The sequence below is a fragment of the Podarcis tiliguerta genome (genome assembly GCF_965153285.1).
Source record: "Podarcis tiliguerta genome assembly, chromosome: 2".
NCBI lineage: Eukaryota > Metazoa > Chordata > Lepidosauria > Squamata > Lacertidae > Podarcis > Podarcis tiliguerta.
The window spans coordinates 85,127,346-85,152,960 of NC_139535.1; the positions used below are offsets into that span (position 1 = coordinate 85,127,346).

A 25,615-nucleotide genomic window follows, 5' to 3' on the forward strand; every position below is an offset into this window, starting at 1 on the left:
GGAGCCATTGAATTAGTTTCAAATGCTACATCATCAAGCCCAGTTAATTTGCAACTTTTGTAAGTTTATCCACTCGTAATTTGAAGTGGTCTAAAAAGGAATCATGCCCACACCTTATTTTGAATTGGCACTGTTTTATTATTGGGTAATTGGCTCTTCCAATCTATTCCCTTGCCAGAGTAAAGAACACTTTAGTATTTATATAACCAGTAACCCATTAACTTGTTCAGGTTTTTGAGTTTTTAAAATTATCCTTGTTGAAGGATTATATTACCCTTTAATGCCAGCACATTGAAGTTAGATTCCTTTTTTTATTCTGAAAAGCTTATTCAGTTGGTCCTTTTGACATGGGTACAATGTGATGAAGCCACAATGGGTTTATTTCTTAGAACTACAGTAACTTGTCCAGTGGTACATTAAGTTTCATATGCAGTTAAAAAAAAAAAGGTAAAGGACCCCTGGACAGTTAAGCCCAGTCAAAGGCGACTATGGGGTTGCGGCGCTCATCTCGCTTTCAAGCCGAGGGAGGCAGCATTTGTGCACAGACAGCTTTCCAGGTCATGTGGCCAGCATGACTAAACTGCTACTGGCGCATAGAGGACCATGCCAAGTGCCAGAACACACGGAAACACCATTTACCTTCCACCACAGCGGTACCTATTTATCTACTTGCACTGGTGTGCTTTTGAACTGCTAGGTTGGCAGGAGCAGGGACAGAGCAACGGGAGCTCACTCCGTAGCGGGGATTCGAACTGCCAACCTTCTGACTGGCAAGTCCAAGAGGATCAGTGGTTTAGACCACAGCACACAAATAATATGTTTATTTATATATTATCAATTCAAATATTCTCTCCACAGAGATTCTTGTGTAGTGGGTGGAATAAATGTATTTTCTGTCTCATTTATAAAGGAAAAGAATGGAAGCCAAGTTTCACCAAAAGTGTCTATTCTTGAAGTGCCTTTAAATACCCTTCTGTGGTGAGTAAGGCATTCTGATAGGACAACATTCCAAAGATTTCAAGATTTCAATTGAGATTTCTATAGGTTGCTTCCAGAATCGGGCTATTGTTATTTGGGCTGCTGATAATAATATTAAATTTAAATTTGAGATTATGCAAGAGCAGAACTGGGTGGAAGGGATTCCCAAAATGAGTATACCATTGTGCAACTCAACCATGCATGAAAATATGAGCCTATCTCCCTACAGCCTTTCCAGTTTAGGGAATAGATGCTAGTGTTTATTTGGGCTAGACGTGATGGAGCCCAGTGCCAGCAAAATAAAATTTTAAGAGAAGCCTCCTGCAAACGAGCAGAGAAGGTTCGTAGGGACGGGTTATGCCAAATTGATTGCCATTTATTATCTGCAATTATGTTCCCTACGTCCCCCCCCCCCCCATATTGTCTGGAGGCCTCCTGTATCGCCTGCATATTGTTCTAGAAGAATGCTTTAAATTAAAGACGCAGCTCCTTTTATTTCATATATTGATTTGTTACAGAGAGACTCAAATGACATAAGAGAATGAAGGCCCTCCCTCTTGCATCCCAAGTATCTTGCAAATGTGCACAATTGAATAGATTGGAACCAGGTTAATTGGGCATCATCCAGTTTCTCCATGAGCTTATGCTTAGAAATTGCTTTATCTCTAGGCAGAAGGTCTCTTATCCGATAGACGCCTTTCTCCTCAAGTTTTAAAATTGTCCATATTCATCCTCCTGTTGGAATAATGGATGGTCCAACAGTGAAGTCAATGGTGAGGGTTTGGGGGCCAGAACTGAGTCCCATCAGCACTGCTTTAAAAAATGGGTTTTGAATTTTTCTCCACTCAGTTTGGGATAGTTTTAGGAAAGAAAATGCCCTTACTGACAGTGAAGAGGGAGAGGCCTCAATCTGTACCCATGGAATGTCATATTTCCCCCTAATCAAGGGGATCAGAGATTTAATCTGAAATGCTGCACAAAAGAGTCCTAGGTTGGGCAATCTGAGACCTCCCTTAGATCTATACCTAAATAACGTTTTATAATTTATTCTAGATTTTTCCCCAGATGAAACAAAGAGAATTAGCTTTTCTTGCCATTTTTAAAGCAGAGATGAGAAAATATGGATGGGCAAAACCTGAAAAAAAGAAGAAGAAAACTTCGGAAGAATAGACATTTTAACCACGGCTATCCTGCCAAGCCAACTGAGATTTAAATGTTTGCATTGTACCAATTCTTGGGAAATATCTCTGAGCAGGTTTTTATAGTTTCAGTGACTAAGCTGTTTTAGATCTGATGTTAAATTGATACAAAGATAACTAAAGCCACAATGACCAATGCTAAATTCTGCTTGTGATATTAGTTGCTCACAAGTCATTGTGGGTAGGTTAATTGGAAGAATGGCTGAAACTACCAGTACTTTATTTTGTACACAACTGTGTGATGCTTGATCACATGCACACAAATTCACAGGTATGCTTCTTATAATGTTTGGTGAAACTTAGCATGTAACACTCCCAACCAATGGCCTCATTACATGTTAACATGTTACTAGAGTTCACCAGACATACATACTTTGGATGTACGTTTATAGCTTTGTGCTAAGCTTCATATATGCAAAAACATGCAGCCTCTGGTGTATTAAATGCTCATCCAAAGCCACCTTAAGCAACTCTATGCCCAAGTGACCACATCAATCAATCTTAAGATGGCAACTCTTTCTTATGCCAAGAACAGCAATTCCAAAAATACTTATAATAACAATATAATTTTAATAAGTTTGGAGGATTAGAATTAAATTTGCAAATACTTGTTTATAAGCACTTTACAATAGGAAACATTATCAATCCCATTTTCTTCTCTTCCCACCCACCTATCCAAAACAAAACAGAACAGTGAGATATGAAAGCAATGCTCAGGAGGTCATTCAGCAATGACAACACCAGCAATAGCAATAGCACTCAAGAGGCCCTTGTGCCATACTCTGGCTTTCTTGAATAGCCCAGATTCTCTCCTTTAAGACCCTTGTGAAATTATTTATAGGGCATTTACTCACATAGTCTGTAGGACATCAAATATTTCTAATTATATCCAGTCATGTCAAATGACAATTATGCCTTAGCCAACTTTGCCAAACAATGCTTTACAGGGAAAGGTTAGCCAAAATGCCTTGAGTGAAGAATGGCTTGGGGGTGGGAGGACAGGGGCTGGTACTTGTGCTCATCCGAGAGTATAAAAGTGTCTAGGGCCAATTTGTGTTGTCCTTCCACAGATAGTTAATAGGTAAGTGTTGGGGGTGATTGTGGGGCTCTGGAGGGGGGGGGGTAGCACCTCTGAATTCCACTCATGCCAGGCCATTCCTTATGCCTTTGCCATTAGCTCAGGAGAATTGACTATGTCAAACGGGATTTCAGATATGCTCCTTTGCTTCCAGTCAGTAATTCATTGTTGGAAGACTCTTTGAAAAGTCACCAGTAAGAAGAGATTTGCACTTTTTGTTTTGCAGTACTGGCCGGTGCTGAGCCTGAGCACTATTCATTTCGTATACCAGGAGGTAAGACTCTGATTGTACCCATTCTTGGGGAAGGGGGAAGAGGTTCAAATAAAGTCTCCTTTTGGATCTGGGCTGAGAATACAGGTGCAGTGCCCCTTGCTAATTATGTACCACATGAAATAGTTTATGGGTATTGTGTTCAGATTTTATTGCCCAGTGTTCATGTTAACTGATCATGCAGTTCTGGCATATGAGGCATTACTAGCGAGTGCTCCTCCCCTCTAAGCACATGCTAGAAGTTCCAGCTTTTAACTGCCCTCTGCGACATTATCTGATACTTCCAGAGAAAATCTAATTGCAAAATGGGCAACCATCAAAGTGGGCAACAAGTTGGCATCCAGGACAAAGTGAATTCTCTAATGAATACCACTCTTTGAGAATGTGTACTGGAGTAGACTAGCAGCAATAACACTGTGTTTGACTGTTCAGGTTTAGTTTTGAGAAATGATAGTGAAAATCATGTCTTGTCATCTCATTTATTTACATTATTAGTTAATATTATAACATTGGCATCTCTTAACAAATTGAACTAAAATTTTCTAACTGGGACTGCTTGAGAGCTACTTTATGATGTATATATTTAATTCCCCAAGAGCAGAATCCACGCGGAAAGGAAAGTAATGTCTAGGGCTGAGCATAAACTTCCATCAGAATACAAAGGTTAGGATTTCTGATCCACAACCAAGAGTATACTCATCAATCAACAAGATAAGGGAGGAAAATGGAAGTTAACAGGGAGGGTGGCAGCTTAGTGTTTTGTATGAAAAGGTCCATGGTTCAATCCATGACATCTTCAGGTAGGGCTGGGAGAGATGCCTGTTTCAAATCCTGGAAAGCTGCTGTCTGTTGGTAAATGTAATACTGAACTTGATGCACAAATGGTTGGGCTCCGTATGAGGCAGCTTCCTGGGTTACTGTGATGACTGGAGGCTAATTACATGGAAGCAAGCAAGGTGGAAGGGACGTGGGTGGCGCTGTGGGTTAAACCACAGAGCCTAGGACTTGCTGATCAGAAGGTCGGCGGTTCGAATCCCCGCGACGGGGTGAGCTCCCGTTGCTTGGTCCCTGCTCCTGCCAACCTAGCAGTTTGAAAGCACGTCAAAGTGCAAGTAGATAAATAGGTACCGCTCCAGCGGGAAGGTAAATGGCGTTTCCGTGTGCTGCTCTGGTTCGCCAGAAGCGGCTTAGTCATGGTGGCCACAAGACCTGGAAGCTGTACACCGGCTCCCTCGGCCAATAAAGCGAGATGAGCTCCGCAACCTCAGAGTCAGTCACGACTAGACCTAATGGCCGGGGGTCCCTTTACCTTTTTTAAGCAAGCTGGAGCTAGAAGCCAAAGAAACATATTCAGCTAGAGGCAGGAGGATAGAACAGCTTAAAACTAGAGCAAGAAATTCAGAGGGGAACAAATATGTTCCTAAAATCCAGTTTGTCTTGCAAACTTTCAAATTCATTTTCTAGCTGCTTGAAAGTATTGGTGCAATCATGAAAAGAAATAAAACAGAGCCATTCACGACTGAGTTGAGGTGCTGTGCCAGAGTCGGATTGGACACTAGCACCGCTCAGCGGGTGCAGTGACCCCTTCTGCTCACCAAATGTGTGGGCAGGTGGCAGTCAGCAGGAGGCCCTGAAATGGTGCTTTCTGTGGGCTGGCAAGTGGGAGGGCCTAAGCGGGCATGGGATCCATTGGATCCCATACCAGACCCACTGCTGGCAAGTGCCTGCCCTCTGTCCCCCAGAGGGCCCAATATCTACACAAGCGCCACAAATGAGAGTTCATAAAAGGATGTTGACAAGAAGTTGCACCTCCCCCTGCCACTGAAGGGTAAATTCAGGGAATATGGGCTAACATTTTGATGCCAACAGGGTTGTGTAGACACAACAACAACAACAACAACAACAACAAAGTATGTTCATAAATGAGAAACAGTGATGCCGCAATAAACATCCACTTGGAATCACCCTTAATTATCACATTTTGGCTCTAATTCTGTTGGCATTCAACCACCTGAGTTCCGTATTAGAGGGAACAAGTGGGACTTGCAAACAAAATATTACTGTAATTTCTCTTTTAGAATGAGCACTCCACCTTAGGCTTCTAGCCAGCCATTTACTCCCAGCAGGGCATTTCACTCTTCCTCCTCCCCAACCAGTTTTCTGTTCCCCTTACAACTGACACTTAACATTCTCACTGGCTTCTTTTGGAACTTTTTGCCTCCTTAGGTTTTCCAAAAAGCTCCCCTGCCCCACTCTGCAAATGCTGATGTTCAACCAAGCATGCTCCTACCACCTTGTTTCCAGTGGCCATCTTTGTCACTAGTCCTGTTGGCACTCACCACCTGAGCTTGCTACCGGACTGCTGTGATGATGATGAAGTTCTGTGGAGTACCATGACACAAAACTTTCTGCAAATTGTGCCAAGGTGCCCTGATCACTTCAATACAGATCCTTCACAGATGTTGGCTGCCCCATTAATTTTGATAGATCGACCAATCTATAAATTTGTTCATTTCTTTGCTTGAATGAGTGGGAAAACTTAATGTTTGTTCTGGTTTTACAACTTCTTAACTTTGATGGATTGGCACGATCAATTTGGGGAATTTAAATAATGTGACTGTGGTCACCTAGTAGAGCACTCAGATATAGCAGGGCCAGGGTGAGAGAGTGCTAGAGTCCTGTCTAGTCAGGTTGCATGGGATCAGTTCCAATCTGTTACCTCCAAGGATGTGGACAGGCTGCTTGGACGAGTGAAACCAACCACCTGTCTCCTTGATCCTTGCCCATCCTAGCTCATAAAAGTGAGCTGGGAACGGCTGGGTGCTGGGCTCCATGGGGTGGTGAATACCTCCCTCTGTGAGGTAGTCTTTCTAGACTGGCTTAAAGAAGCAGTTATTAAGATTGAAGTTGAATCCCGGCAGGACAGAAGTACTGTTTTTGGGGGACAGAGGGTGGGCAGGTGTGAGGGACTCCTTGGCCTTGAATGGGGTAACTGTGCCCCTGAAAGACCAAGTGCGCAGCCTGGGAGTCATTTTGGATCCACAGTTGTCCATCGAGGTACAGGTCAATTCTGTGTCCAGGGCAGCTGTCTTCCAGCTCCACCTGGTACAATGGCTGACACCCTACCTGCCCACAGACTGTCTCGCCAGAGTGATGCATGCTCTGTTTTCTCCCACTTGGACTATCGCAATGTACTCTACATGGGGCTACCTTTGAAGTTGACTCGGAAACTACAACTAATCCAGAATGTGGCAGCTAGACTGGTGACCGGGAGTGGCCTCCGGGACCATATAACACCAGTCCTAAAGGATCTTCATTGGTTCCCATTGTGTTTCCGAGCAAAATTCAAAGTGTTGGTGTTGACCTTTAAAGCCCTAAACGGCCTTGGCCCAATATACCTGAAGGAGTGTTTCCACCCCCATCACTCAGCTCAGACACTGAGGTCCTCCTCTGAGGGTCTTCTGCTGGTTCCCTCACTGCAAGAAGCAAAGTCACAGGGAACAAGCTGGAGGGCCTTCTCGGTAGTGGTGCCCTCCCTGTGGAACACCCTCCTTTTAGATGTCGAGGATATAAAGAACCATACAACTTTTAGAAGACATCTGAAGGCAGCCCTGTTTCGGGAAGTTTTTTGTTTGATTTTTTTAATGTTTTAATATATTCTGTAAGACACCCAGAGTGGCTGGGGAAACTAATCATCATCATCATCATCATCATCATCATCATCACACCATAATTTCAAATATATTGAAATAGAATCCATGTGCCTCCTCAACAATTTCCTCTACTTCTAAGTCATACCAATATTAGAAATGCAAAAGAATATATAAAGTGGCATTACACAGCTGCAATTCTCATGTGGGCTGTCATTCTCTGTCACAGTGTTCTCTGCTAAGCTGCAGCCATGTCTTCGGACTCAGAAATGGCAGCCTTCGGGGAAGCTGCCCCTTTTCTCCGAAAGTCAGAAAAGGAGAGAATTGAGGCTCAAAACAAGCCATTTGATGCCAAAACATCAGTTTTTGTGGTGGATCCTAAGATCTCCTTTGCAAAAGGTGTTGTCCAGAGCAAGGAGGCAGGGAAAGTCACAGTCAAGAAAGAAGGTGGAGACGTGAGTAGAGAAACACCAACTGACATTGAAAAATTAGGAATATATTTGTCCTATTCTTTATGCTCTTTGTTGAATGGTCTCTTGTTTCCTTGCAGACTGTGACAGTTAAGGATGACCAAGTCTTTCCTATGAATCCTCCCAAATTTGATAAAATTGAGGACATGGCCATGATGACCCACCTCCATGAACCTGGTGTGCTGTATAACCTCAAAGAGCGTTATGCAGCCTGGATGATCTATGTGAGAACAGTTTAACATTTACCATTGACTTCACAATACAGATTATTATTCCACAGAGAATCAGATTTACTATCCATCTTTTCTTTACAGACCTATTCAGGTCTCTTCTGTGTCACTGTCAATCCCTACAAGTGGCTGCCAGTATATAATCCTGAGGTGGTAAATGCCTACAGAGGCAAAAAGCGTCAAGAGGCCCCTCCTCACATCTTCTCCATCTCTGACAATGCCTATCAGTTCATGTTAACTGGTAAGTAGGTCAACCTACCTCTAAGTGATTACAAAGTGACAGTTCCCGAGACTGAGTCAACAGCTTTTCCAGAAAGTCTCATGCACGATGGGGTTGCAGCTAAGAATTATTTCTGTAGCCATTAAAGCTCAAAGGAAGGAAACCTCAACTCAACTGTTCTCTAAAACACCAAAACCTAATAGCACTGTGCCAACATTTCAGGGCCTTCTTCTTTATTGCTTTGTTAACTCTTCATGAGCTTATATGTAGTTTTAGAGCTATTTAATAGTTCAGTATTTTCTATAGCAGCTTGCAGTTGGAAATAAAATGCACAAGGGACATCAGGATTATAGTGAAGAGCAGTAAGATGTGAATTTATGGCATGCATACTGAAATAAGTGTTGGTTATGAATAATAACTGATAACAAGTCAGGTTGTTTTCATTCTTAATGGATGTATGGGACTTTAAAATGAAAAGAAACATTAGAAAGGGACCATCTAGATTCTGAACAATCATAGCCTAAAATTATCAGGCTATCCTAGTGTATTTTAAATGAATATTCCTTATTTCAATAATTGAGCTCATCCACATTTCCACTTATCCTGTGTGTCTGAGCAGTTTTCCCCTTGCCCCATTCCTTTCCCAGGGAAAACCTACTCTTTAGTGCTAAATCAGAGCAAATGTTAATCCGGAGAAAACCTGAACAGCTGTTTGCTTCAATTGAGGGCTAAAGCATGGTTTTCCCTGGAGGAAAGCAGCGGGACAAGAGGAGATGTGGATAAGCTAAGTTACACTGTTGTTTCTTGATTTTCCTAGATCGTGAGAACCAGTCCATTCTAATCACGTAAGTATGCTTATGATGAGTATGATTCTAGTCAAAGCAAGCTTTGTGTGCAAAGCACTGTTTGACAAAGTGGTCTTTCCTTCTGTTTTTGTTGACAGTGGAGAATCTGGTGCTGGAAAGACTGTGAACACAAAACGTGTCATCCAATATTTTGCAACAATTGCTGCAGCTACTGACAAGAAGAAGGAAGAACCACAGCAAGCAAGCAAGCTAAAGGTGAGTTGTATATCTAAGAGGAAGCTAACCTTTCATTTTTGTTAACTGCTGTAGTTATAAAATACATAACTTTGCAATAACACTTTTTCAGGGAACACTAGAAGATCAAATTATCAGTGCCAACCCTTTGCTGGAGGCTTTTGGGAATGCCAAGACTGTGAGGAATGACAACTCTTCCCGTTTTGTAAGTCTTGCGTTCAGAAGTACCGTATTTTTCGGCCCATAGGGCACACCTAGTTTTTTTGGGGGGGAAATAAAGAAAAAAAATTTTATCTCCCCCCCAGGCGCGGGGCTGGGGCGGGGGAAGCCCGAGCTTCCCCCGACCCCAGCCCCCAGAACAGGCAGCTCTCCACAAGCCGTGGGAGAGCTGTGCGAAGCCTGAAGCCTGGGGGGGGCTGAGTTCAGCGCGCCCCCAGGCTTCGGGGTGCAGGCAGCTCTCCACAAGCCATGGGATAGCTGCGCGACTTCGCGCAGCTCTCCCACGGCTTGCGGAAAGCTTCCTAAAGCCTGGAGAGCGAGAGGGGTCGGTGCGCAGCGACCCCTCTCACTCTCCAGGCTTCAGCGAAAGCCTGCATTCGCCCCATAGGACACACACACATTTCCTCTTCATTTTTGGAGGGGGGAAAGTGCGTCCTATAGGGCGAAAAATACGGTATGTTTAAGAGTGTACCAGTGAGACAATTTCATTAATTAGTTTTGTGATATTTTTCCTAGCATTGATTGAAAATAATCAGGGCCAATGTAATTGAAGAAATAAAGTGTTAGATTTGGGCATGAGTTATCTAGCCACAAAGATCACATTAATTGCTTTAGCACTATATTTCTTCATGCTAATTCTGTCTTACACAATTATTGTGATAATAATAAATGGATTAAGAATAGTAAAGCCCTATCTAATGATAGCTAAAGATAGAAACAAGGAAATAGATTTGTTTGAGTGGGTTTTACTCTGCGTATGACATATCATTGGGTAAGTCCCCATATGTCTGCAAGATATAATAATAATAATAATAATAATAATAATAACTACTATTAAAAACACAATGAAAAGGAAGAACCAAAAGACCTTTGGTTTACAAGACATTGTACATATAAGACATTTATGGTTCTTCCTTTTCATTATGCTTTCTTAGAAGTGGCTGGTGTACACCATTTTTGTCCCGTCAGAAATGTATAAAATCAATACAATGGCACTGTGCTGATAACGAAACACATGCAAAACATGGTTTAAATGTGTTGTAATTAAAATGCCATTTCCCCCCATAGGGTAAATTCATCAGAATTCACTTTGGTGCTACAGGAAAACTGGCTTCTGCAGACATTGAGACATGTAAGGAACTTTGCTAGACCATCACGCAGTCTCCTTCTTTCCTTCCTTCATCTTCTTTTCCTTCTTTCCCTCCCTGACTTTTACTTAATTACCCTTAATTGTGTTGCCAGATCTCCTGGAGAAGTCGAGGGTTACTTTCCAGCTGAAAGCTGAAAGAAGCTACCACATCTTTTATCAGATCACATCCAACAAGAAGCCAGAACTGATTGGTAAGAAGCATTTGTTTTGGAGTAGGCTGCTGCTTGCTAAAATCTTGTGTTGATGCTTGATTATTCAATGGATGAAAATAAATCTGTATCTTTGCTTCTCCTTATTCAGAGATGCTTCTGATTACTACCAACCCATATGACTTTCACTTTGTGAGTCAGGGTGAGATCAGTGTTGCCAGTATCAATGATCAAGAAGAGCTGATGGCAACTGATGTAAGTAACTTGTAGATTGGAATATATGAAATTTGATCAGTTCAGTTTTGGGCTGAATTTATTCAGCAGAAATTAGATTTCTTGGGGTGATGAACCCTTGCTACAATTTATTTGGGGGAGGGAAGCATTCTAGAAATGCTGGGGGTCAGGAGTCTTGCTAGAAATGGGAATGACAGCAGCCTCCCCTCTCCCAATCTCTCCATTAAGCATAGTTTTGTTGCCTTGAGTAGTATCAGTGGCTTGCCTTTTTTTGGTCAGAATGCACCCTTGGAACAATGTCATGGTGTGTGTGTGCGCGCGCGCGTGTCTATGTAGGAGGCCAGCAGAGGCGGCAGTAGTGGCATCCTTCCCACATATCCTTGAATTTGCCACACGTGGCAACAGCTTTCCTTGACGCTTACTCCCAAAATGTGCCTTGGAAAAATGGTACATCACGCTTTAGTGTTGTTTGAAGAGCATTCTCTCTCTCTCTTCTCTCTCTCTCTCTCTCTCTCTCTCTCTCTGTGTGTGTGTGTGTGTGTGTGTGAGAGAGAGAGAGAGAGAGAGAGAGAGAAATAATAGGCTCCCCATGGCCAGTGAGGCAGACCACAAATACCTCACCAACAGAATGCCCCAGAACAACACTACACCATGACATGTTGTTCCAAGTGGGTCAATGTGAGACGAAACACAGGCCTCTAATTGCCAAAAAGGGTCACTCAGATTCTTTACCTCCTTATGGAGCAGCAAATTTGAAAGGCCAGTTGCAGTCAATATTATATCAGACAGAATTTTGACTTTGATTTGGTTGATAGGAAGCCATTGACATCCTGGGTTTCACTGCTGAGGAAAAGACAGCCATTTACAAGCTAACTGGAGCTGTAATGCACTATGGGAACATGAAGTTCAAGCAGAAGCAACGTGAGGAGCAGGCTGAGCCAGATGGCACTGAAGGTATTTGGAAGACATGTGGCAGGATACTGAGATTTTCCAGAAAGAAGGGGCTTGCTCTATAGAAATTTGTATTAAAAATCCAAAACAAATTATATTATTATTGTTTATTAAATTTATATATTGCCCTTCATTCGAATTCACAGGGCGGTTTATAATCATCATCAGCATCAGCATCATCATCATCATCATCATCTTTAAAAGGCCATAGGTAGTTTAATCAGCCAAAGGTCAAATGATTAACAGCAAGCGATTGAGGTGAATGCTCATTGTTATATAGCCATCCCATAAACAAATAAGAACAAATGCTCAACGAAGACCAGGCACAATCTAACCATCACATAAACTTTGTGCAAGCAAATCAGGATGAATGCTGAATACGTAGGTTGTCTGGAGAAGCCCATAATTTGTATTCCAGTGCTGATAATCTCTCTCATGTCTATGCTTAGTTGCTGACAAGGCTGCCTACCTCATGAACCTCAATTCAGCAGATCTGCTGAAAGCTTTGTGCTACCCCCGAGTCAAGGTCGGCAATGAATATGTCACCAAAGGCCAAACTGTCCAGCAGGTAAATGCCACACTAGCCAAAATGCATGGTTTGACTTAACTATCTATGATTCACTGCCTTGATAAGAGGTGAATCACATATCATTATATCTACCATTGATTTCACTAATGATTAAATCAAACATATTTCTCTGCTATCAATAGTAACTCCTGCTGTTATCTTGTCTTCTTAGGTGTACAATAATGTAGGTGCTCTTGCAAAAGCAGTCTATGAAAAGATGTTCTTGTGGATGGTTATTCGTATTAACCAGCAGCTGGATACCAAGCAAGCGAGACAATACTTCATTGGTGTGCTGGACATTGCAGGCTTTGAGATTTTTGATGTAAGGAAATAGGGAGAAATGAAAAAATAATAATTGTAAAGCACTAGAGAAACAGTGTTTTGTATCGGCCAGTTCAAAACTGTATTACATACTGAAGTGTGACTCTGGCAGCTGAAACATTTCAACTGATACAAGTTGCCATTCATTGAAAACATGGAGCATTTTCCTATACTATAAAATGTGTAATTAATTGTAATTAATCTCAAAGAAAAGGCACATCTAAACTGATGCCTTCAAAGTGTTTCAGCATGCAGCACAATACTAGAAGCCACATACCATGCAGGAACTGAAACACTCAGAGGATTGAACTGAACCATACAAATGCAAAGACTAAATGAGGCTGAGAAAAAGAACCCATACAAGTCTAGTTCTGTGGGCAAATGCCTGCAGGAGAGGAAAGAAAAGTGTCAAGCTGCTGTAGGGCTGTTTCATGTTACTGAAAATGTTTCTTGTTTTTCTGTAGTACAACAGCCTGGAGCAGCTCTGCATCAACTTCACTAATGAGAAACTGCAACAGTTTTTCAACCATCACATGTTTGTGCTGGAGCAAGAGGAGTACAAGAAAGAAGGAATTGAATGGGAGTTCATTGACTTTGGAATGGATCTGGCTGCCTGCATTGAACTCATTGAGAAGGTAACTTTCACAGTGTGAATACTTGGTATGCTCTGAAATGTTGTAGTTACATGGGAGAACATGCATGCAATTTGCATTCCTTTCTTAAGTGCACCCCAGCAGAGGGGTTGGTTGCAGGAAACTCCAGTGTATTGAACACTGTACCATGAGAGGAAGTGGGTTGGATGTGGCAGGTGATTGGATCCTGTCCAAAGAATTGTATACTAAATCTTCACAGTTCTATACTCTGGGGGCCTTCCATGCATTCTTGTTTCATGCAATAATCATGCAATCGTAACTCAATTTATTGAACAGGATGTAGATATAGTGTCAGTTTAGTAGCATTTGGTTGCATTGAATCAAATTTCCCCACAGCTGTATAAGAAAAAATGATTTTTCTAGACCAGCCTATTTATTTCTGTAGCATCAAGTGTGTCCATGGCGCTTCAAAGAACAGGCCTGGCAGCCCTACTCTAGTGAGTTTACAATCTAAAAGCAGACACAAGGGAAACAACAGAAGGTGGGGAAGGGAAATGGAGACAGGTGCAAGCAGAGAAAGACTATATTACTGTTACTCATACTTTAGCTTTTTAATGGTATGGCATTGTCAACAGAGGCTTGTTCTAAAGCAGGTGTGGGGAACCTGTGGCCCTTCTGATGTTGCTGGACTCCCGCTGTCATCAACCCCAGCCAGTATGGCCAAAGGTCAGAGATGATGGGAGCTGTAGTCTAAGAGCATCTGGAGGGCAATAGGTTGCCCTTCCCTGTTCCAAAGGTTTCATGGGCATGATAGCAATGGGCCATAAATACTCAGGTGGCTTCTTTCATAGGGAATATTGTTCAAGAATAAATAGAAATAGGGTATACACTTTCTCATAGTAGATATTTGCTGAGATTATCCAGCAGGATATATTATGGAACATGTCTATACATATGTACCTTTTCGATTGTAACAATTGGTTGATCTGCATGTGGTATAAACCTGTATTCCAGGTTTTAATGGGACTTGTGCTTGCATATTTGAACTCAGTTCCTTCTCAACTTCTCTGCTCCAACAGAAAATTCTTCATGCTTTCCCAAAGGCAAGTGTTTCCAAAAGCTGACTAAGCAATCTCTTTATTATTGTTATTCCTTCCAGCCAATGGGCATTTTCTCCATCCTGGAAGAGGAGTGCATGTTTCCTAAGGCAACTGACACTTCTTTCAAGAACAAGCTCTATGACCAGCATCTTGGAAAATCTGCTAACTTCCAGAAACCTAAGCCTGTCAAAGGCAAGGCTGAAGCCCACTTTGCCCTGGTGCACTATGCCGGCACGGTGGACTACAATATCACTGGCTGGCTGGAGAAGAACAAAGACCCTTTGAATGATACGGTGGTGGGTCTGTATCAGAAATCATCCATGAAGACTCTAGCTTTCCTGTTTGCTGATCGTCCTGTAGATGCTGGTAATGGCTTTATAATCAACCCTCTGACTAATGTATATATAAGGAAACATTTATTCTAATATAAAAGTATTATTTAATTAATCTAAGGTCCCTTTAATATTTTTTCATGTTAATTTTAGATGGTGGTGGTGGCGGCGGCGGCAGTGGTGGCAAGAAGGCTGCTAAGAAGAAGGGGTCTTCCTTCCAGACTGTGTCTGCTCTTTTCAGGGTATAGTATAATCTTTATAACTCTTTTCAGTGTGTGAATTTAAAACTGCTTCATGTAATGCCTGCATTTGTCAGTATTTGTGTACCAAATCATTTTGGATCTTCTGAGAGATATGCTGAATCTAACTGAATGCATGGAATAGTCTTCTTTTCAAAAAATATTGCCACAGATTTAAAATACATGCCCGCATCCTTCCACATAATTCAAATATGAACAAAGTACAGTATGTAAAATATCCTTGACTGCTCTAAGTCTCTAAAAAGAGGGGATCAGTATTGAATACAAAGGCAAATAAATCTTTATTGAAATGCTTCATGTGTTACTTTGCCTAAGCGATGTGTCTGCATGCTGCTTTAGTATTTATTAAAGGAAGAAATATGGAATGTGGCCCTCCAGGTGTTGCTGGACTAAAACCTCCATCAGCCCTGAGCACTAGCCATACTGGTGGGGATGATGGAAAGTGGGAGTTCAACAACATCTGGAAATTCACAGGTTCCCTACCAGGGGGACTAAGGATTGATTCCAAAGAAGCAGTATACACTTAAGGGAGCTCCTCCTCTTAACAGCATACAGATAGTACTTTATTTAATGGCATGCTCCTAATGTCAAAGAGATAAGCTGCTATTAAACCTGAACAGCAACTTGTTTAACAGCCCAAACGTCAAAAGCAAGCATTGACAGTGGATGTTAGGAGCTTGAAACAAACCTGATTTTTTTTATCTCTGTTACATTTGATGGTGCTTCCCCACCCCTATTTGCATGCACTTGTCTCCTCTGCATGCAAACATCCCTTCTTTGGACTTTTGCACAAAATATCTGCATCTGGTCCCACAGGAGAACTTAAACAAACTGATGTCCAATCTGAGAAGCACTCATCCCCACTTTGTGCGCTGCATTATTCCCAATGAAACAAAAACACCTGGTAAGGCATATAAATAAACAAATAAAGCAGATGTTATTGTATTTTTAGCAACCAACTATCACACAATTTCAGTGGGGAAAGCCCATTTAGTTTCTTATTAAGCATTAATCCAAGTCTTGCACAACATGCAAACTTTGAGAAAAGTATAATGCAAAGCAACACAATGGATCAGTTTGGTTTTCACTTGGCATGCGTGGCAAAAGGAAAACTGCTAGCGAGACATTTCACAAGTACGCCATTAAATTTTCATTTCATTAAAATTTGATTGCTTTTTCAAAGCCTGTTCTGATCATGGTCTAATTTGTCATGTTTGGATTTCCTTCTGAATTTTAAAAGTAATAGTAGAATATATTTAGCTTGTAGTTCTAAATACATTCTCCTCTCCATGAAAAATGTGTAAAGTTCCCCTCACTGTTGATTATTTATATGAACATACCAAAGCAATCTAAAGAATGCTCCTGTGTCCAGTGTGTTCCATGAGGGAAAGCATATTTAAATGAGCTTGTGTAAAAGAAGGCTTAGTTTCCTGTGCCTCAGGTGTTCAAAATATTGAGAAATCTGAACAGGAATAAATACATATAAATGCAACAGTATTTGCCCTTACAAAATGGTCTAATTCCTCTTTGATTTTTTCGAAAGGTGCAATGGAACATGAACTTGTACTGCATCAACTGAGGTGTAATGGTGTGCTGGAAGGCATCCGCATTTGCCGAAAGGGATTCCCTAGTAGGATCGTTTATGCTGATTTCAAACAGAGGTTAGTTTGGCCCTCCTATAGAGTTCTATTCTGTACATTTCACATCTCATATGCTTTCTTGACTTTATAAAAAAAACCAACCCTTCATCATAAATCCAGTTAACAACAAGATTATATTTATTCAGCGTTGATGAATATCCCAGACTAGATAACTCCTTTGAATCAAGTGTTGTTTTCTCAACATGCTTTGAATGTTTTCAGAGATCAACAACTATTTTATATTAATTCATTTTTACTCAATCATTCCTTGACAAGTTTTTGGAAACCAATAACCACAACAAATTGCTATTCATGAAACTAGTGAATTTAATGGCAAGACACCAGCATCTTCTGTTTTCTCCAACAGATACAAGGTTTTAAATGCAAGTGCTATTCCAGAAGGCCAGTTCATTGATAGCAAGAAAGCATCTGAAAAGCTTCTTGGATCTATTGCTATTGACCACACCCAGTATAGATTTGGACATACCAAGGTATAAACTATCTCTGATGCAAATACCTTTTCTTTAATTAGGACAAGGTTGCATTTGTGACATTCTGCAACCTTTCTTTTCTCCAGGTATTCTTCAAAGCTGGCCTTTTGGGTCTTCTGGAAGAGATGAGAGATGACAAGCTGGCTCATCTGATAACACGTACACAGGCTATGTGTCGTGGCTTCTTAGCAAGGACAGAGTACCAGAAAATGTTGGAAAGGAGGTATAGCCCTCACAATTATTTAAAAAAGCACTATCAGAAGGCCTGATTTGGTTGCCCTGCTCTGCATGCCATTTAATGTGAATCTTAACTTTGTTGACAGAGAGGCCATCTTTACTATTCAATACAATGTCCGTTCATTCATGAACGTCAAGCACTGGCCCTGGATGAAGTTATATTTCAAGATCAAACCCTTGCTAAAGAGTGCTGAATCAGAGAAAGAGATGGCCACCATGAAAGAAGAGTTTCAGAAAACTAAAGAAGAGCTTGCCAAGTCAGAGGCAAAACGAAAGGAACTTGAAGAAAAAATGGTGTCTCTGATCCAAGAGAAGAATGACTTGCAGCTCCAAGTCCAGTCTGTAAGTGTTATTGGTGCCATTAATTTGACTTTATTCTTGATATAATTTAGGTAGAGGAACGCACACATTGTAGGGAAAGTACACTGTGAATATTTGGGGTTATTTAGGCTATCCCCAAAATATGGCGCTCTCTCTGTGTGTGTGTACACCAAACAATCTGGCACTGAGTATAATATATAAGACACTATTTTATATACCAGTAAGACTGCATTTTATTCATGAATGCACACACACACATATATATATATATATGACTGCATTTTATTCATGAATGCACATATGTAGGTCTAGTATACAGCTTTTTGTTTTCACACCAACATTTATATTGGATTCAGCCCAGTTTATTAATACCTACTGTGTGAAAGACTGTGAGAAAGGGAGTGGGGAAGCTGACATTGTGATTACAATTATGTAATATAAAAAACACTCATGGAAGGAAAATAGCATTGATGATCATTTGGCAACACTTTGCAACTTGTTTCTTGAGTGTGGAAAATATTAGTAAAGTCACCAGCAAACGCTACTGTCTCAGTAAACATTACAGTTGCTTAGACTTGATATGAAAATGAATTTAATTCACTTATACAAATACAATTTCTATACAATTAATCACAGATTAATATAGATGAAAATTTTCAGAACACAGATTCCATTCAGTAGGAAAATCTACCCCAAAATCCTACTGAAATCTTACAGAAATGAAACATGGATTATTCTCTGGAACATTACCAGTACTGTTATTCACATTTAGAAAGTGAAAATACTTTAACATGCTACATTTTCTCCCCAGGAAGCTGATGGCTTGGCAGATGCTGAGGAGAGATGTGACCAGCTGATCAAAACCAAGATTCAGCTGGAAGCTAAAATTAAGGAGCTGACTGAACGGGCAGAGGATGAGGAGGAAATGAATGCTGAGCTGACAGCCAAAAAGAGGAAACTGGAAGATGAATGCTCAGAGCTGAAGAAAGACATTGATGATCTGGAGTTAACACTGGCCAAGGTGGAAAAGGAGAAGCATGCCACAGAAAACAAGGTAATGATCATAATGTGCTCAGATCTGCAACCAATAGTCAGAATGTGGTACAGTATTATCATTCCAGGGTAGAATGATACATTGAATCTGTTTGTTCATTTCTAAAAGGTGAAAAACCTCACTGAAGAGATGGCAGTCTTGGATGAGACCATTGCCAAACTGACCAAGGAAAAGAAAGCCCTCCAAGAGGCCCATCAACAGACCTTGGATGACCTGCAGGCAGAGGAGGACAAAGTCAATACTCTGACCAAAGCAAAGACCAAGCTGGAGCAGCAAGTGGACGATGTAAGCACCATCACATGCAGAAAAATAACTGTGGGGTAAAGGTAGCATTAGAGTGACAAAGTCTTTGTCCCTTCTTTGTCTTTAGCTTGAAGGGTCCCTGGAGCAAGAAAAGAAGATACGCATGGACCTGGAGAGAGCCAAGAGGAAGCTTGAAGGTGATCTGAAGCTGTCCCAAGAATCCTTAATGGATTTGGAAAATGATAAGCAGCAGCTGGATGAAAAGCTGAAGAAGTAAGTAAGGTTTGTTTCTGGAAGACCTTTTAGGAGGTCTCTATAGAACCCAACTATTATTATTTGGTTTGGACTCAAAAAATCCTTGTGTTTTGTTGTGAAAAGGAAAGAATTTGAAATCAGCCAGTTCCAAAGCAAAATTGAAGATGAGCAGGCCTTGGGCTTACAACTTCAGAAGAAGATAAAGGAGTTACAGGCAAGTCAAGCATATATCAGATCCATTGTGACTATGAAAATTACTTCCTCTGAGAATATATTGTGAGTGTTAATGGCTGCTTCTCTTTCTCTAGGCCCGTATTGAGGAACTGGAGGAGGAGATTGAGGCTGAGCGTGCATCTCGGGCCAAAGCAGAGAAGCAGCGGGCTGATCTCTCCAGAGAACTTGAAGAGATCAGTGAGCGTCTGGAGGAAGCTGGTGGGGCAACTGCAGCTCAGATTGAGATGAACAAGAAACGTGAGGCAGAATTCCAGAAAATGCGCAGGGACCTTGAAGAGGCCACTCTGCAAAATGAAGCCACAACAGCTGCTCTCCGCAAGAAGCACGCAGACAGTGCAGCTGAACTTGGGGAACAAATTGATAACTTGCAACGTGTGAAACAGAAGCTGGAGAAGGAGAAGAGTGAGCTGAAGATGGAGATTGATGACCTTGCTAGTAATTTGGAATCTGTCTCCAAAGGCAAGGTATCATACAGCAATTTCAATATACATATATTACAATCACAAAATATACATATTGGATTTACATTTCTGTAGCTTTATACAGGATTGGAGTGAGGTAATTGTAATTTAAAAAGAATTTCAACTTCTATGGGAAAAAGAGAAAAGTAATTTTTATTACATTAGCATCTCTATCCATCCATATATAATGCTGTTTCTATTTAATGCTGTTTCTATTTGCAAGATGACCAATTTTTTTTCCATATATATATATATATATATATATATATTATATAAGGTCCTCATTTCCCCCTTAAATAATGCATCACTTATTCAGGACTCCTTATTACATATTCTTTTTCATTATTCAAGACATTCCCCATTCTTCAGCGTTATATGCTTCTGGTCTTCATTGTGACTCTAAAACATATATGAAGCGTCCATTCTGAATACTACAAAGTCTTACAATATGCAAAGTACAATGGTGTTAGTTAATATGGTTCTTTGACTGTACACCTATAGGCCAATTATGAAAAGATGTGCCGCACCCTAGAAGATCAGCTTAGCGAGCTTAAAACAAAAGAAGAAGAGCATCAACGTTCTATTAATGACCTGAATGCTCAAAGAGCTCGTTTGCAGACAGAATCTGGTAAGATGCTTAAACAAATTTCTAAAATGCTGGAGATATTTGTGAGAAGGACATGGCTTGTTCTGAAAAAATACAACTATGGGCGTTATTTCCCATCCCCAATTCAGTGGGAGTGGTGGTTGTAGCTCGGTTTGGTGGTTGCATGGAGAGATGGTGCTTCAGCTTTTGCAAGATAGGAAGGGTGATTTCCAGCCTCTCAAAGATGGGCTGAAGCCTAGAGAACCTGCAAGGCTTCAGGAGCCAATCGGTGCACGAGCTGGGCTCCTGAGAGGTGGGGCCTTGGAGCAGCCCTGGGGGAAGACTTCACCCTACCAGGTCCACTCCAGATAAATAAAAGGAGATGCATGGTGCAGGGCCCAGGAAAAATTGGCCATTTCTTCCCATTACCTCATAGCAACCTTGAAGGTAGAACAACCTTGAAGGTGGAAGAGGCATTGGGCTGGACAGGGGATCCCCTTAGATGGGGATCCCCTTAAGAGTCCTTAAAGGGCAGCACTTCCCATCCAGATACCTAATTCAGGGGCTGAAGATCCATACCTATGGAAATTAAAACACTTAAGTCCATAGATTTCAGCAGGTCTTCTCTTATTATAACTAATATTGAATATCACCTTCACTTTTTTTACTACTTAATATGTCTACTGTGAACACCATCATTGTACCAAATAATTGCCAAAACCTATGCAAAAATGATTAAATCTTGGAGATTTCAGATATTAATTTAAATATAATTTTTCAATTTACTTATGTTAAATTATGTTATATATTCTCTACTTCAGGTGAACTCTCACGACAGGTAGATGAAAAAGATGCTTTGATTTCCCAGCTTTCCAGAGGCAAGCAAGCTTTTACTCAACAAATTGAAGAACTGAAGAGACAACTTGAGGAAGAGATAAAGGTGAAAATTTGGAATCAAGAATTTATTTTATCGTCTGTTTTAATGCCAGAAACACTGGGCAGCTTTTTTGTCACAGATTCACTACTGCAAGAATTGCCTCACCTGCATAATTATTTATGTTTTATACATCTCATTCTCTGTGTGCTTACTTCATCTTGTGGACTGGCAATTGTATATGCTGAAGCCCACTCCGAACATTTACATAATCTACAATTCTATGTTAATTCTATAGGCCAAGAATGCACTGGCCCATGGTTTACAATCTGCAAGACATGACTGTGACCTTCTTCGGGAACAATATGAAGAAGAACAGGAAGCCAAGGCTGAGCTTCAGCGTGCTCTGTCCAAGGCAAACAGTGAGGTTGCTCAATGGAGAACTAAATACGAAACTGATGCCATTCAGCGGACTGAGGAACTGGAAGAAGCCAAGTATGTGCAATGATGTGCTTAAAAGGGTGTTAGGAAATACTAAACAAATAGTTGTGAGAGAAGAATTAGAGAACTCCCTCCATTAACTGGAGCACCATTTATAGGTGGAGGACCAGAACAATTAACAGAAAGGACACATTATAATTATCTGGGCTTAACCTGAGTATGAGATAGTTCTGTGAATTTATACAGTGGTCTATGGTGTTATTCAACACTGCATATCATCATGTTTATCTTAAATCTTCATGTTTCCTGAAGAGAGGTTTGGGTTTTTTGTAATCTAGTGAAACAGCTGCATACAGCTGAATCTAATAGCTCCTCAATGAGTGCAATGTTCACGGTATTTTCAGATGCAGCAGGAAGAAGACAATATTTTTTAATGTAGACTGAATTAGAGAAAGCAAGTTATATTTTTATCAGAATCAGTGTACAGAATAAGTCACTCATTGGTTTATGCTAGGCTCAGAGTAGGGATGTACTGCAATTTTACATGAGTCACATTTTCACTGGAGCAGAGGCAGAGTCGCTTGATCATGAACATCTATGGCAATTTCCAAGTCGATAACTGCATTCTGAGGTGTGTGTGTCCCCCAATATTTGTGGAACCTCTTCCTGCCACTGCTGCAGAAAGAATGAGTGAATGTAGTGAATCAAATTCCACAACCAATTCCTTTGTTTCTTTGTTAGATGTGCTTTCTCACAATGTCAACATAAATTGTGCTCACAAATTCCATGGGAAAGAAAAAGTCACCAACATCAATTCTGCAATAAATTATTTTAGGTTAAGTTGCAAGGCATTTAGTGAATTGAATGACTTAAGCCAATTTTGCACAAGGACATTTTGAAAACAATTGAAAGCAAAAAATTTCAGCAACTTGTATCCCTAGCTTAGAGTGGTAGTGAGACATGATTACATTATTACAATGTTATGTGTCAACATGGAAGGAAAAGATGATATGTTAAGACAAGGTTTGAAAGGAAAAGCGAATTTGTATTATCAGTATGCACTGAATACCTTTCAGCCATTTATTATCATGGATAATTAAGAATCACTAAGTGTTGTGATCACATTCCTCTAGGAAAAAGCTGGCTCAGCGTCTGCAGGATGCTGAAGAACACGTAGAGGCGGTGAATTCCAAATGTGCTTCCCTTGAGAAGACAAAGCAAAGGTTACAGAATGAAGTGGAGGACCTGATGATTGATGTGGAAAGGTCCAATGCAGCCTGTGCAGCTCTAGATAAGAAGCAGAAGAACTTTGATAAGGTACTTTTGGCCATAATTTGAAAGAAAACTCAGCACATTGCAACAAACCCTCAGGTACACATGAGCACATTTCTTATTTCTTGTGTTTCTTCTTTCTGGTGTTTTGCAGATTCTGGCAGACTGGAAACAGAAATATGAGGAAACACAGTCTGAACTGGAAGCCTCCCAGAAAGAGGCTCGCTCTCTCAGCACAGAGCTCTTTAAGATGAAGAATGCTTATGAGGAATCCTTGGATCACTTGGAAACTCTGAAGCGTGAAAACAAGAATCTCCAGCGTAAGACCATAGTCTTTACCTAGGCATTCTGCCAAGTTTGGTCATTTTTGTAGTAGGAGGCTTCCACTTAATTTGTATACCATTATTTTTTTCATTGCCCACTGATAGATTCAAACATTCAACTGAAAACCATTCACATGAATGGCAAAAGTGTAATGCTAATTATTAAATGATTGTTGGGTTCTGAATTTGTACTCCTTACACAATCCAGTGTACAGATTGCGGATCTGCTCTCTCTGACTGTCATTTTAATGTGCAAACCAACAGAGGAGATTTCTGACCTCACGGAGCAGGTTGCTGAAGGAGGAAAAGCCATCCATGAATTGGAGAAAGTGAAGAAGCAGATTGAGCAAGAGAAAAATGATCTGCAGACTGCTCTAGAGGAAGCTGAGGTAAGTACACTATTATGCATATAATTATTTTGTGGCATATATCAGACAAAAAGGTTGGTAATGCTTTCACAGTGCATACAAACTAGTGGTTTTTAGTGTTTCCTATTGAATAAACTTTCAGACAGTGAGTCCATGGTATGCTATTCTTGTTTTAAGGCCTCACTGGAACACGAAGAAGGCAAAATCCTCCGCATCCAACTTGAGCTCAACCAGGTGAAGGCTGATATTGACAGGAGAATTGCAGAGAAGGATGAGGAAATTGATCAGCTGAAGAGGAATCACCTGAGAGTTGTAGAGTCCATGCAGAGCACATTGGACGCTGAGATCAGGAGCAGGAATGATGCCCTGCGGCTGAAAAAGAAGATGGAGGGAGATCTGAATGAAATGGAAATCCAGCTAAGCCATGCCAACCGCCAAGCTGCTGAAGCACAGAAGAACCTCAGGAACACCCAAGGAATACTCAAGGTACATATATATTTCTGTAATCAGGACACAGTTGTGATTGTTATTGTGCAAAGAATGGTCTCACAATAATATCTCAATATCATTTTTTAGGACACCCAGATACATTTGGATGAAGCTATAAGGTGCCAGGAAGATCTGAAGGAGCAAGTGGCCATGGTTGAGCGCAGAGCTAATCTGATGCAGGCTGAGATTGAGGAGCTCCGTGCAGCTCTGGAACAGACAGAGAGGGGCAGGAAAATTGCAGAACAGGAACTTCTGGATGCCAGTGAGCGTGTGCAACTTCTTCACACCCAGGTGAGCTTCTAGCTTGTAATGGGCACATAAGATTCTCTAAGCAGAAGATGGTTCAGGTAAAGGGAAGAAGCTACTTCTGTTTTTTGAAATGGCATTGTGTATTGCCCACCTGTGTCAAAACTCCTGATATATATGTGTCCATCTCTTTTTGCAATGTCGCTGACTCCATTTTCTATTCCATATGAGCATACCTTCATGATATGGTCAAGTGCCTCCAAAAGACTTCATCAATTAAGTCATCTCCATGTTTGTTAAGCCTGAATCAATGCTATAAGAAATGGAACGTAAACATTAACTTATAATTTGAGAGCTTTCTTAAGTGTTGATGAAGGCTCCAAACATTGCATTTGCTGTTTTCTAGATAACCAAGAATGCTTCCCACACCAAAGAAACATGAATTTCATGCTGAATATATTACGGTTTGCAGTTAATAGTTAAATGTCAGTCTTATTATTCTTATACAGAACACCAGCTTGATCAACACCAAAAAGAAGCTGGAAACGGATATTGCCCAAATCCAGAGTGAAATGGAGGAGACAATTCAGGAAGCACGCAATGCAGAAGAGAAGGCCAAGAAGGCCATAACTGATGTGAGTTTGGGGGATTTTTCTTTGGAAATATTTCCCTGATTATACTTGGCATGCATGGCTTTCTGATTAATAATAATAATAATAATAATAATATTTTACTATAACTATTAATAGGCAGCCATGATGGCAGAGGAGTTGAAGAAGGAACAAGATACCAGTGCACATCTGGAGAGGATGAAGAAGAACCTAGACCAGACTGTGAAGGACTTGCAGCACCGTCTTGATGAAGCAGAGCAGCTGGCACTGAAAGGAGGGAAGAAACAGATCCAGAAACTGGAGGCCAGAGTGCGTATATCTCATAGAGGAACGGTTTCTCCATGCATTTTGAATCTTGAATAATCATTTTCCACACTTTCACGTCTTCACTCCCTGCTTTGCCCGCATAGGCAGGAGACATACCATCTAGGAGACGTAATATCTGAAAGTTCGGAA

The 25,615-nt window shown here is 40.9% G+C and overlaps 1 protein-coding gene and 1 long non-coding RNA gene across 3 annotated transcripts in view; one reads left to right on the top strand and one right to left on the bottom strand.

The window, feature by feature from the left end:
* The window catches only part of LOC310672020, a 261,869-nt gene that overhangs the window by 72,058 nt on the left and 164,196 nt on the right, over positions 1–25,615 (bottom strand). The gene's annotated exons all lie outside the window — the stretch shown is intronic.
* Positions 3,042–25,615, top strand: part of LOC310671990 (myosin-1B) — an 88,206-nt gene continuing 65,632 nt past the window's right edge. Inside the window, exons 1-37 of one of the 2 annotated variants that reach the window (XM_083428444.1) lie at positions 3,042–3,258; positions 3,482–3,529; positions 7,406–7,631; positions 7,727–7,870; positions 7,961–8,117; positions 8,914–8,941; positions 9,040–9,157; positions 9,249–9,341; positions 10,424–10,487; positions 10,598–10,696; positions 10,806–10,909; positions 11,704–11,842; positions 12,289–12,407; positions 12,580–12,729; positions 13,193–13,363; positions 14,481–14,787; positions 14,907–14,995; positions 15,830–15,917; positions 16,557–16,674; positions 17,021–17,144; positions 17,231–17,367; positions 17,468–17,723; positions 18,514–18,756; positions 18,865–19,041; positions 19,127–19,272; positions 19,378–19,468; positions 19,563–19,952; positions 20,451–20,577; positions 21,357–21,475; positions 21,708–21,904; positions 22,984–23,167; positions 23,277–23,442; positions 23,710–23,834; positions 23,991–24,299; positions 24,390–24,593; positions 25,058–25,183; positions 25,298–25,468. In XM_083428444.1, coding sequence (XP_083284570.1) covers positions 7,428–7,631; positions 7,727–7,870; positions 7,961–8,117; positions 8,914–8,941; positions 9,040–9,157; positions 9,249–9,341; positions 10,424–10,487; positions 10,598–10,696; positions 10,806–10,909; positions 11,704–11,842; positions 12,289–12,407; positions 12,580–12,729; positions 13,193–13,363; positions 14,481–14,787; positions 14,907–14,995; positions 15,830–15,917; positions 16,557–16,674; positions 17,021–17,144; positions 17,231–17,367; positions 17,468–17,723; positions 18,514–18,756; positions 18,865–19,041; positions 19,127–19,272; positions 19,378–19,468; positions 19,563–19,952; positions 20,451–20,577; positions 21,357–21,475; positions 21,708–21,904; positions 22,984–23,167; positions 23,277–23,442; positions 23,710–23,834; positions 23,991–24,299; positions 24,390–24,593; positions 25,058–25,183; positions 25,298–25,468 — 5,484 coding nt within the window. In that variant the 5' untranslated portion in view covers positions 3,042–3,258; positions 3,482–3,529; positions 7,406–7,427. Of the gene's footprint in view, positions 3,259–3,481; positions 3,614–7,405; positions 7,632–7,726; positions 7,871–7,960; positions 8,118–8,913; positions 8,942–9,039; positions 9,158–9,248; positions 9,342–10,423; positions 10,488–10,597; positions 10,697–10,805; positions 10,910–11,703; positions 11,843–12,288; positions 12,408–12,579; positions 12,730–13,192; positions 13,364–14,480; positions 14,788–14,906; positions 14,996–15,829; positions 15,918–16,556; positions 16,675–17,020; positions 17,145–17,230; positions 17,368–17,467; positions 17,724–18,513; positions 18,757–18,864; positions 19,042–19,126; positions 19,273–19,377; positions 19,469–19,562; positions 19,953–20,450; positions 20,578–21,356; positions 21,476–21,707; positions 21,905–22,983; positions 23,168–23,276; positions 23,443–23,709; positions 23,835–23,990; positions 24,300–24,389; positions 24,594–25,057; positions 25,184–25,297; positions 25,469–25,615 lie in introns of both variants that reach the window. The other variant, XM_083428445.1, reaches the window with a different exon arrangement.